At 36.4% G+C, this 11,485-nt stretch overlaps 1 protein-coding gene and 1 long non-coding RNA gene across 21 annotated transcripts in view; one reads left to right on the plus strand and one right to left on the minus strand.

Annotated features, from left to right (window-relative positions):
• Positions 1-11,138, minus strand: part of cacna1ba (calcium voltage-gated channel subunit alpha1 Ba) — a 190,962-nt gene extending 179,824 nt beyond the window's left edge. For all 20 annotated transcript variants that reach the window (XR_015490270.1, XR_015490271.1, XR_015490268.1 and 17 more), the window contains 3 exon segments: positions 10,237-11,138; positions 6,993-7,098; positions 2,961-3,100 (listed from right to left, as the gene is read on the minus strand). Coding sequence is in view for 15 of the 20 variants with exons in the window: in NM_001114548.3 (NP_001108020.3) it covers positions 2,961-3,100; positions 6,993-7,098; positions 10,237-10,505 (515 nt within the window). In the remaining 5 variants the exon portion in view is untranslated.
• Positions 1-11,485, plus strand: part of LOC147844005 (uncharacterized) — a 72,254-nt gene that overhangs the window by 17,372 nt on the left and 43,397 nt on the right. The window lies entirely within an intron of this gene.

Raw genomic sequence — 11,485 nt, forward strand, 5'->3', positions numbered from 1 at the left:
ATTTAACTTGAAGAAAGTATGCTTTAAAGGAAAAGTATAATCCTCATAATAACAAATACTGCACAAGTAGTGGCTTATTTTGCTCCTGCCAAAACTGACACTTTAAAACAGACACAAGCTCACTGGGAAAATGTGCCCATGGATACATTTTTGAGAGCCGAGAAAGTTGTGCCTCAGGGTACATAAAGGCTGTGTTTTGTGTGTAAAATGAATGCTACGGGGTGATACAGCTTACTGCTTACCTCCGTATAGATGGCTTTTCCGGCATTTTTGCTCAGTAGCTTACCACGAACAGTGCCAGACTTGGGTGGCAGAGTGTAGCAGACTTAGTTTAAGTATGTAAGAAAAGTGAGACTGCTCAAGAAACCACATAAAACAAAACCCAAAACAAAGAGCAGTGTGATGGTGTGGTAAAAGCATGTGGCCACGATGGCTTTTCTCTTCTAATTTAGTCCTTTTGAAAACACAATCGGTTGGGTTTAAGGAAGGAGTTGGGTCAGTCGATATCAGGCTATTATATTTTGCATGCTGACAAGGCAACCGGCTTCTCTCACAGACATGCCAGAATAATGTTAAGAAATGATCAGAGATGTTTGCAGCTGCCTCTTGTGGTTTTACAAGAAATGGCACGTATGAGAAAACGTGACCCCTAGGTAACATATCTGTGATTGTCAAAAATGTACACAACAACCTCTAGTGGATTTGTGAAAGCAAAAACTTCAAGAAAACTTATTTCTTGGTTCTAATAATTGTAGCTAAGGGCATGTATTTCCAATGAGCCTGGGTTGTTTAAAACAGTATAAACTGTGAGGTGTTAATACAGCCCAAGTTCATTGTAAGTATGTGCCCCAGCCTGCATTTGTGCAAAATGTAAGATACATTGCTCCGGGTACGTTTCGTTGCACATTTAGGATGACAAGTCATCTATAGGTTGCTGTCTACATTTTTGCAAATCTGATATATGTTACTTAGGGTACATTTTGATATATGTTTTACATACATGTCCTTATTGAACATGTCCACGAGAAGGTGGGGCTCGTCATACATGCACATCACTTATGGAGCTGCTGATCTAAACCCAACCAACAGTGTTTTCAAATGTAAACATAAGTGAAAAAATGCACTGTGATCGTGTAGCTTTACCTTGATTTTACAAAGCTTTTATCTCTTACTGTACAAAGTGAGCTACTGAGCAAACTGACCACGCCAGAAAAGATTTGCATTTAGTGAGGCTAATGTATTTGACTGCAAATAATAGACAATGCTGAGGTGCTTTTGTGGTATTTGTAATATATTCAAATATAACAAATATAATCTTTATACTTTAATAATATGGCACTGGGGATATAATTAATGTGAAAAGGAACAAAAGTTGTTGGCGTTGTTCTGCAATATAGTGTTCATTTTATCTAGAAACTGCAGTTAAACATATGTTTAAGCATATCTTTGTGGTTTAAAAAAAATGTAAGCTGAATTTTCATTGAGACTGTGTTGGGTTTTTAATGTAATCATGAACACGAGTGTTCTACTGGTTTATTATTGTATCACTCATCTGATCAACCCTGTGTGTCACTGTGTGGCATATCTGTGCTCAACTCCCTCTCTAAGTTTACAGGTAGTGAGCTCAACTTTCTGTGTCATTTATCTTTTCTTTTGTCTTTTGCCTTGAAATCACATTTTTACCCGTCACTCAACAGGAAAGTGTTGAAACACTTCTTGCATCTGGGAAAAATTAAAGGCATCATTGAATGTTTCTGTCATCATAGATTTGATATTACATCCTAGTGACCACCATTACTTTTCAAAGCAAAGTTTTGCCACTAACTTGTAAACAATGAAGTCATTACTCTCCTCAGTTCAGTCACTCAGCATTAAAGGGATAGTTCACTAAAGAACAATCATTTATTTACCCTTTACTTCTTACACACCTGTTTGAGTTCAACACAAAAGAAAATTTTCTGACGAATGCTAAAAACTATCAACAAATTATTTCCATTATACTTATTTTTCCTACTATGGATGTCAATGGTTACCGGTTTACAACATTCTTCAAAATATCTTCTTTAGTGTTCACCAACTTATAAAGGTTTGGAACCACTTGAGCGTAAGTAATCAGTGTGTAAATGTTTATTTATGGAGTAAATATCCCTTTCACAGGCAACACAACAAACCAAAATATTATGGACATCAGCAATTCTATGCAAATGTCAACCTTGCCTTGAAAAAAATTTAAAATGAAAAGTTTCAACAATGTTTTTTGCGTAAGCAAGTATTTCACAGTACTTAGACACACTCAAAAATGTCTCTGGTAATGTTTTTAAGCAATTATATTTGATTTACCAAAGTCACACCAGTGGCAATTTCACATCAGTCACATCCATAACGCAGAGATGTCACATCCATAACAAAGCCTTTTCCTCATAAATGCAACAATATTAAATAAAATAAAATAAATCATGTTTGTTCTATAGTGAGCCAACTCTTATCCTGTTGATTAGCATCATTTGGGGGGGGGGGGGGGTTGTGCAGTTTAATTCACAAAATTTCTACAAAGTTATGTTGCATACTGTAAACTCGCAGACTTTTTTCGTCACATCCATAACGCATGTTTATTTTCCTAATTTAAAGTACCAAACATGTTTACAGATTGATATATTTCTAACCACAGAGTTATAAGAGCAGTAGTTTTGGAAAATATACACAGATTGTTCAATGTAATGGTAATATAAACTTGTACTAATATTACACTATGTGAATTTATGTTTTGGGTTTTTACTGAAAATGTCACATCCATAACGCTGGAATTGCTCACATGCTAAAATATTAGTGTATGAAACACAATAAGAAATTAATAAGCTGGAAAACTCAAAAGAACAAAGGTGTATATTTACCACTATCTATTAGTTTAAGTTTCAGCATTCACTTATTGAGTAATACGTTAAAACATTACCAAAACTTACCCCGTCAACACGACAACAAAATCCATAACATTCCAGCCATTGCGGAGGTAGGAGCCTTTATGAAAAGCAAAACCTAGAGCGATGATCTTGATCCCAGCCTCAAAGCAAAATATTCCGATGAAGTAGGGCTCAGTGTCATCCTGCGGAGATATGTAGAGAGGTTATTAGTGTAAAATGAGACAAAATTCAAGCAAACAATGAAAATCAAGTATGAAGAGAAACGTAAATCTCTCATTGGCAACCACACTGAATGTTTTACAGCTTTCGTTAAACTGTTCCTCTATTGAACATTAAAGCAGCACAATGCAGTAAAATACAACAGATTTCACAAAGAGGATAAATAGAGACTATGAAAGCAGCTCAGCGTACTCAAACAAAATACCAACTAATACATGAGCACCTAAAGTCTGTAATACTCTGACTACATGAATATAAAAACAAGTAAACGCAGGTAAAAACAAAACAATGCAGAATATGTAAGAGCTCATGTTTGGTTGTAAAATCTAAAATCTGAAGAATTGTATGATACAGAACAGCACAGAATGCTAACTAAAGAGTTTTCAATTCACTCAAGATCATGACCCTGTTTTATTATATACATTGAAGTGTCAATCAAATGTCAAGCATCAACACAGATCGGTGGATCAATGCAGGAGGGCAGTTAAGGATCCACTACTGATGGATAGGACCTCGCTAAAAATCGAAGTGTCTCCTAAATGAATAATGTAAAAATAAGGGGTAAAAAATGTTGATCTATAGTAATAACTACACCTTAAAAAGAAAATATGTTGGCGTCGATAGCCAAGTCGCAGACCTTTCCTGATCCCATCCCCCTCTCTCTCAAACTGTGAACATACTGTCTCGTCATAATGAGGGCAAAAATGACAAAAATGAAGAGATCTTTTAAAGAAAAAAGGTATGAAGTTTAAAATAGTAAAAGTAAGGCTCTGTAATTTCCATCAATGTGTGTGAGTCGAGAAATTAGTCACACAAAAAAGGTATTTATATCATGGAATGTGTCAGAATTTGCAAAAGCTGGTCTGTACACCTTATTAAATCACAATATGGATTAGTGTCTGTAAATAACAAACCTTAAATTAATGGTCTCAAACTTAATTCCTGGAGGGCCGCAGCTCTGCATAGTTTAGTTCCAACCAGCTTCAACTCACACCAGCTTAATAGTCTCTAATAGTCTTGAACACCTTGATTAGTTGGATCAGCTGTGTTTGATTGGGGCTGGAGCAAAACTGTGCAGAGCTGCGGCCCTCCAGGAGACCTACGCCTTAAACAGATTATTTAGATATGTAGTCAGAGCGTTCTGTGTGTTCTGTAAGAGTGATTAGTAATTTTGTTTGCTAAACATGATGATTGTGTTTTCGGAGTCTGATGAATCATTTTATGAGGGCATTTGAATATAATTTTCAGAGCTGCTCTAATTGTTCATTTAACAAACACTTTGTTTCATGAAAAACAATCAGTGCCAGCCCATTCAGGTCGCCTAGGGCCCGCATTTCTAGGAGGGCCCCACGAACGCTGCTATTCTATATTTGTTGTAACTGTAAAAGCAAAGACGAGTGTGTACATATAAATAATGAGCAATGCACATTGCGCAATGCACAAACCCAATTAAACGCAATACAATTCATAACAATGGTGAGAAATAATAAATAACCTACACATTTCATTAAAAGAATAGCTCTGTATAATTCATTAATGACAAACAGCTTAATAAATAGACAACAACAGAACGAATAAAAGCAGAAAATAAAAGATTTTGCATAACACCGCTCGCAATCAGCTAATGGGTAAATTAGAATGACGTAACGTATACCTAAACAGATTCCACATATCTCTTCAAATTGCTCACGTTTGATAAACCTGAAAAGGTGCCTTAAAGTCGTAAGTAATATAACATCACAGGTTTCCAATCTGTGCCCTTCTGCATTTATTTTTTTATTTATTTGCATTTTATTTTATTTAGTTTTATGTACAATTTGTTTTTACAACACACTTGGACTTTCTTTTGCAATACTTTTCAATGCTTTCAATTTATTTGTTTAAATCTGAGTAAAAAAATTACATCTGTATTACAGAATAAATAAATTTTATTTTATTTTTCATTTCATTTCATTTTCTTTTCAGCTTTGTCCCTTTATTAATCTAGGGTCGCCACAGCGAAATGACCGCCAACTTATCCAGCATATGTTTTTATGCAGCGGATGCCCTTCCAGCCGCAACCTATCACTGAGAAACATCTATTCATCCATCCACACACTCATTCACACACATACACTACGGACAATTTAGCTTACCCAATTCACCTATAGCGCATGTCTTTGGAATTGTGGGGGAAACCCACGCAATCACGGGGAGAACATGCAAACCCACACAGAAAAGCCAACTGACCCAGCCGAGGCTCAAATCAGCAACCTTCTTGCAGTGAGGCGATTGTGTTACCCAATGCACCACCACATCACCCCAATAAATATGTTTTAGTTCATAAAAATGTATACACTTAAATACTGAAACTGTGGGGGGGTTTTTTGTGCTATCTTCTCGCTGTTTTTACACCCGTGTGCCCATTTTTTTTTTTATCTCGCCTAGGACCCCTCAGCCCTACGGGCTGGCACTGAAAACTACCATTATTAAGTCTTTAAAACAACCCTTCAAAAGAAAAGTTTTGGTTAACTACAAAAAAAAATTAAATTTATGTCTTTTACAACAGAATGTTCTTCTCAAAGTATTAATTATTGGTAAAATATTTAACAGTTTTTAAGGAACAGTTATACAATTTCCTAATTTTAATACAAATTTAAAGACAACAAATTACGTGTAACTGAATTCCTTATAAATGTACACATTTTAAAATTCATTAAAATCCCATTATAACTGTGAAATGTTAAATCGTAAAAAATATATAATAATAATAAATCAAACTGAAAAACATTAATTCAGAACTGTATCTGAATAAAAAGAAATCAGTTTTCTTTTTAATAGTACTGATAAAAATGTGGTTTTAATAAACAATAGACCTTAGTCAGCTTCATATTTCATTTTTATACAATGGCCAAGAGGGCTTAATATCCTGCAAATTAAGAAAACACATGCAATTACAAATTAAACACCAGCAAATTAAGAAAAGATCTTCATTTGTTTGACAGCACACATGCTGCAATACCTCACAATGCATACAGATTTTAAAAATGCACTGCATTTTCACACAACGCAAACAAATTACGAAAACTCGCTGCATTTTCTCACAACACTTGCAAAAACAACAAAACACAATAGAAATGTTTCAAGGGGACCCTAAAACGTGATGGATGCTGCTGTACTGTGACTGGCTCAGTGAAATTGTAGAGGATCAGTGTAAGGTGGGTTTTTTTTTTTTTTTTTTTTTTTTTTTTTTTTAATATCCCGATTCCCGTGTCTTTTGTATTTTATTAGCTTAAAAAACAATAGCCTAAATAGCTGGGTCAGTCATGTTTTAGGGTCCTCTTGAAACATTTCTGTTGTCTTCCGTGCTATTTGAAAAGTGTTGTGAGAAAATGTAGGCGTTTTATTAATTTGTGCTGTGACAAATTGCAGCTCATTTATCTTTTGTGAGTGTGTTTGATTTGTGAGGTTTGCAGCACTTGAGTTGTCAAACAGATGAAGATCTTTTCTCAATTTGCTGCCGTTTTTTGTAATTGCATGTGTTTTATTAAACTGCAGCATGTTAATCTCCCTTGATCATCATATTTTTAACTAATTAAAACAAAACCGTCAGGGATATTAATAGTACATTGAAGTCAATTAATTGTACTGCTGTTTAACAACAAACCAACTGATTAGCTGACAAAAAAGTCTTTCCAAAAAGCACTTTCAGTAAATAGATAAAACAGTTCTAAAAGTTATGAGTAGATAACTTGTGATCTAGTAACTTTAGAAAATTACTGCTATTGTAAAGACTTTAAGTCTGTCAAATCACAATCTTAAAAGACAATTAAATGTAAAAGTGCAGGCTATTTAAAGAGAAAAAGTTCAACTTACCAGCCGTTTTGACATGGGTGTCTTGTCTAACGCTGGTAAATGCTGTTCTAAGCCCAACACAATGCAGTTTGCTATGATTGTGGCGAGAATCATGTACTCAAATGGAGTGATAGCGTTAAGGAAAGAACCCATTAGATATAAAAAAAAAACAATTAAATCACAGCAATAGCAATTCACAACAAACAAGCATTTTTGGAAGATACTACAAAATCTCTCTCTATATAAAGAACAAAATAACAAACAAATAACTTAAATTAAGAGCTAATATTCTCTTAAAGATGCATGTATGAGAGGCACTGATTCTTCTGACTAATATTAACAATGCCCTATAACTCCACTATCACTTTTTTATTAAGGAGAATGACTGATAAAACCGATCTGACTTTATCTCTGGTATCTTATGTCTCAGTCGAGAGCTGTGTGACCTGCGTCACTACTGGTTAGTAGCGAGGAGGATAATTATTTCCCGTGGCACTCCTCTAAACACATCTGCGTCAGACTAGTAGACTTATTGCAGTCTGCACATCAGGACAACATCCATGTAATGGGGAATTTGGTTAATTATACTCCCTTGGAGCTTTAAATTGAAGTGAAACTGGAGAACTGGGACAGGCCAAAATAAACAAACACATAAATAATACTCTTTCTTTTTAGTTTGCCTGATGGTTTTAGAACCAATGAGGCATTTTAGATTTATTGGTTCAATATATCCTCATTTAAATTGGGGTACGCTGGTGTTTTACCCTCCATAATGGTTCAAAAGTTTTTAATTTTATCAGAAATGGATAGATTTCACATGTGAAGTTAAAAGGTGAAGTTGTGAAACATATTTCATAAACAGCCATCAGCAATAATTTGTTTGAAACTATTCATTCCTTGTTTGTGTCAGGAGTTAAAAATTACATAAGTAAGAACTGACTTATTCAGTCATGCATTCATTTTCCTTCGGCTTGTCTTAAATGGATAGTTCAACCAAAAAGAGACATTTGCTGTTCATTTACTCACTCTTGTGTCATTTAAGTTTTAGGTTTTTTTCATTAGTAGCACTAGAAGATGATTTTTAGCTGAAACTATAGTCTCAAAATGCAGTTCACCTTTTTTAAAAACTTACAATGGTATAACTAAATAAATACCTGTGGCTCCTGATGACACATTGAGGTCTTATGAAGTGGAACAAGACACTTACACTTTTATTAAAGCACTTAATATGTATAGCATGTCCTGAGGCTATGGATAAAGGGCAACAAAGTTGCCTGTTCAGTTTCTTGCACAGACTAATCATTTTAATTTATATAACCTTAAATGTATCATTGGAAACATATGTGCTCATTTTTATTTTTCTATACATTTTTGTTTGCTTGATTGTTTTTTCTGGCTTGCATTTCATTCATTTATTAATTTTCCTTCAGCTTAGTCTCTAATTAGTATCTGATCTTCAGAGACCGCTATAATGGAATGAACAACCAACTATAGCATACTGTATGTTGTACACAGCAGATGGCCTTCCAGCTGCAACCCAGTACTGGGAAATTTCTTGCATCTCATGGAACATTAACAGTTGCAGCTAAAAATCTTTGTGTTCAACTAAGATGAGGGGAAAAAACAAAGCAAAAGGGTCACCTGCAATTTGTATTGCCTACGGGTGAGTAAAATAACAGCAAGTATATTTATTAATATTATTCATTTTAAAAAATTTAGCCAATTGGACAGCAAATGTTAATAATTACATTTTTACCTAATTTTTAGGCATGCGATTCACGGTATAACTGTATAAAGGTTTTCACGGTATAACGCAGTTTGGAAAAGACAAGGTTTTAAAATCAACAAAATATTTTGTTATACCATTCCTACGGTATATGCACAATTTTTTATGTTTTTAGGACAACAGTATCTCCAGCAGAAAAGAAATCCAAAAATGCTGTTTTCATTTGCAAAAAAAAAAAAAACTGTGTTTTTGAAACTAATGAAGACAGCAGAAGTCAATGATTCATTTTCATAATTCAGCCTGACATGTTTACAGTTACAAAGTATCTTAAATGTTTCACAAAATAAAATATATTGTGTTAAAGAGGGGAAGGGGGGTTGTTTTTTACCCAGACTTTAAAAAAAGAATATATATATATATATATATATATATATATATATATATATATATATATATATATATATATATATATATTTTTTTTTTTTTTTTTTTTTTTTTTTAAAGCAGTAATCAAAATACCATGAAACCGTCATATTTTTATCCAAGGTTATCAAACCTTCAGTATCCTATACTGGCCCATGCCTACATATTTGCCGAAAAGAATCAGAGCGTTGTCAGATAATGCCTTCTTTGCTAGTTTAATGCTATGTAAACATAATCGAAATGGTCTTTCTAATCTCAATTCTCTTGTGGCAACACTGGGCGTTTTATATTCAGTCGCTCAATAGTCTTGCATTACTTCCGCATTTCCCTGGACGTAGGCGTTTCAGCACCACGGAGAGCGACTGGAGCAGCCCTGAAACATTCCCACGTGAAAGGGAAATACTCCGTTCAGCGAAGCCATTAAGATTTGAAACAATCCAAAATTTGAGCACCGCCGGTCGGGCCTCTGGAATGATATTAGCGCCCATAACTTTAAAGCACTAACCTGTTCCGCTTAAACAGCTCAGACTATTAACTTTATTGCTTACTGACAGTATCCTATTCCTACGACATAAGCTCCGAATGTTCTGATATTACAGCGTCCAGACTATCTTGGTTACTTTATGACTGGTATTCCCGTGGGCAAGTCTCCGGAGACTGCACAGCAATTTAGGCAGCCTAATGCAAGAGCTGTTTCGGTTGCCATGAGCGACAGAGAGGCTCGTTTCCTCGCTGAAAAGAATCAATAGCGCAGTGACTGAATGTGAAAGGGACAAAACACAATCAAATCTCCAAATGGTTATTTTACGTCACGAGACGAACGTTATATATCGCAAACCAAGCCAAACAAGAATATGTATCAAAAACGACTGATTCCTCTTCAAATAATGTTTGCTCCATCAGAGACAACACCCTGCATGCTGGATGTCATTTAAAAGAGTGACTGTAACAGATTGAACATTAACACAATTGTTTAAATGTGCTGAATAAACACAAACCCCCCATTTGCGTCAAACTTTTACAATCTTAACTAGCTTAAAAGCTGACAATGCTCAGTTTACAGTCATGTCAGACTATGCCCCTCTTACAAGTGCTTGTGGATTGCGTAAAGGATATGGCCACTCTGTTATTTTCTTTGCATATTTCCGAATGATATTATCTTCGCTGAAGATGAACAGGGACCGGTTGACAGTAAGGCAGTTCTGTTTGACCGGTATCGGGTTGTATATAGCCATTGTCCTGGCTCTTTGGGCCATTGTTTGCTTGTACACTCTCGGTCCGCCCGGGGGGCCTGGTTGCCGGGTGGCCCCTCTGCCTGGCCCCGCTGGAGAGCCACCACCGCCGCCTCCATACCGGGTCGGGAGATCGTCTTCGAAGCGAGCCATTCTAGAAACGCGCAGATTTGACTATAGAAATCCAAATTGACATCAGACAGAGAGTAAAGAAGAAGCATCACAACGCGCGGTGTAGTCCCAGCCACGAGTTCGTCTCATCCGTCCAGCTCTGGCGTCCAGGAGAGCTGCTTCAGCCGCCACATGCACACGCAGAGAGTTGCTTAAAGTACGCCTGCCATTCAGAGCACATCTACACGCATCTCTGGTACGAGCCGACCGCCGGTTAAAGTTTATCGCTCCACGTTGCACAATCCATCAAAAAGCGAGCGCGAAGAATCATTCTCAAGTCTCACTCGAAGGATTCAGATAACCAGCCATGTCCAGAGTAAGTCCAGTCAATGAAGATGCCTGTGTAAACTGTGTTGCGACTGAATGGAGTCAAGCACACAGATTGTAAGATCCTGCTTCCCTGCGCGCGATGCTCTACAGATGCTTCGATGCTTTTCCGCGGGTCTTGGATCTCTGACTGATGAATGAGCGCGCGGTTCGTCGTTCTCCTGTTTATGTTGTTGAAATCAACAGACGCAAACGATATCAACAGCCTTTTTACTAGACGGTAGTCTGGCGATGAAATTAACCAATTTCTGCAGCCGCTGCTTCTTCTAAATCAGATCACGTGACTGTGAAGCAGCCTGTCAGAGGCTCCACCTGTACCGCTACAGTATCCATGGCACTGGGGCAAGTGGGGAAAATACAGCATGTTCCTTTGCAGACCCCAGCAGCGCGCTCAGCTGTACACTTTAATGCAAGTTAATTAGCGAGAATACAGCACATGTTGTGAGGGCTTGGTGCAATGATTTCACGCAACTGTCGACAAACAAAACAAACACTTTTGATTTGAACAGGGCGTAACCACCGGGTGGAGTAAATCAGGGCATCATCTCGCAAACGACGCCTTTCGAAGGGTCCTCAGACTTTTCCCCACATTTAAAATAAAACTTTAACAGAGCTGTGTCGTTTGTGGTCGTAAA

Source organism: Danio rerio, chromosome 5 (genome assembly GCF_052040795.2).
Source record: "Danio rerio strain M-AB ecotype USA chromosome 5, GRCz13ab, whole genome shotgun sequence".
Taxonomy (NCBI): Eukaryota; Metazoa; Chordata; class Actinopteri; order Cypriniformes; family Danionidae; genus Danio; species Danio rerio.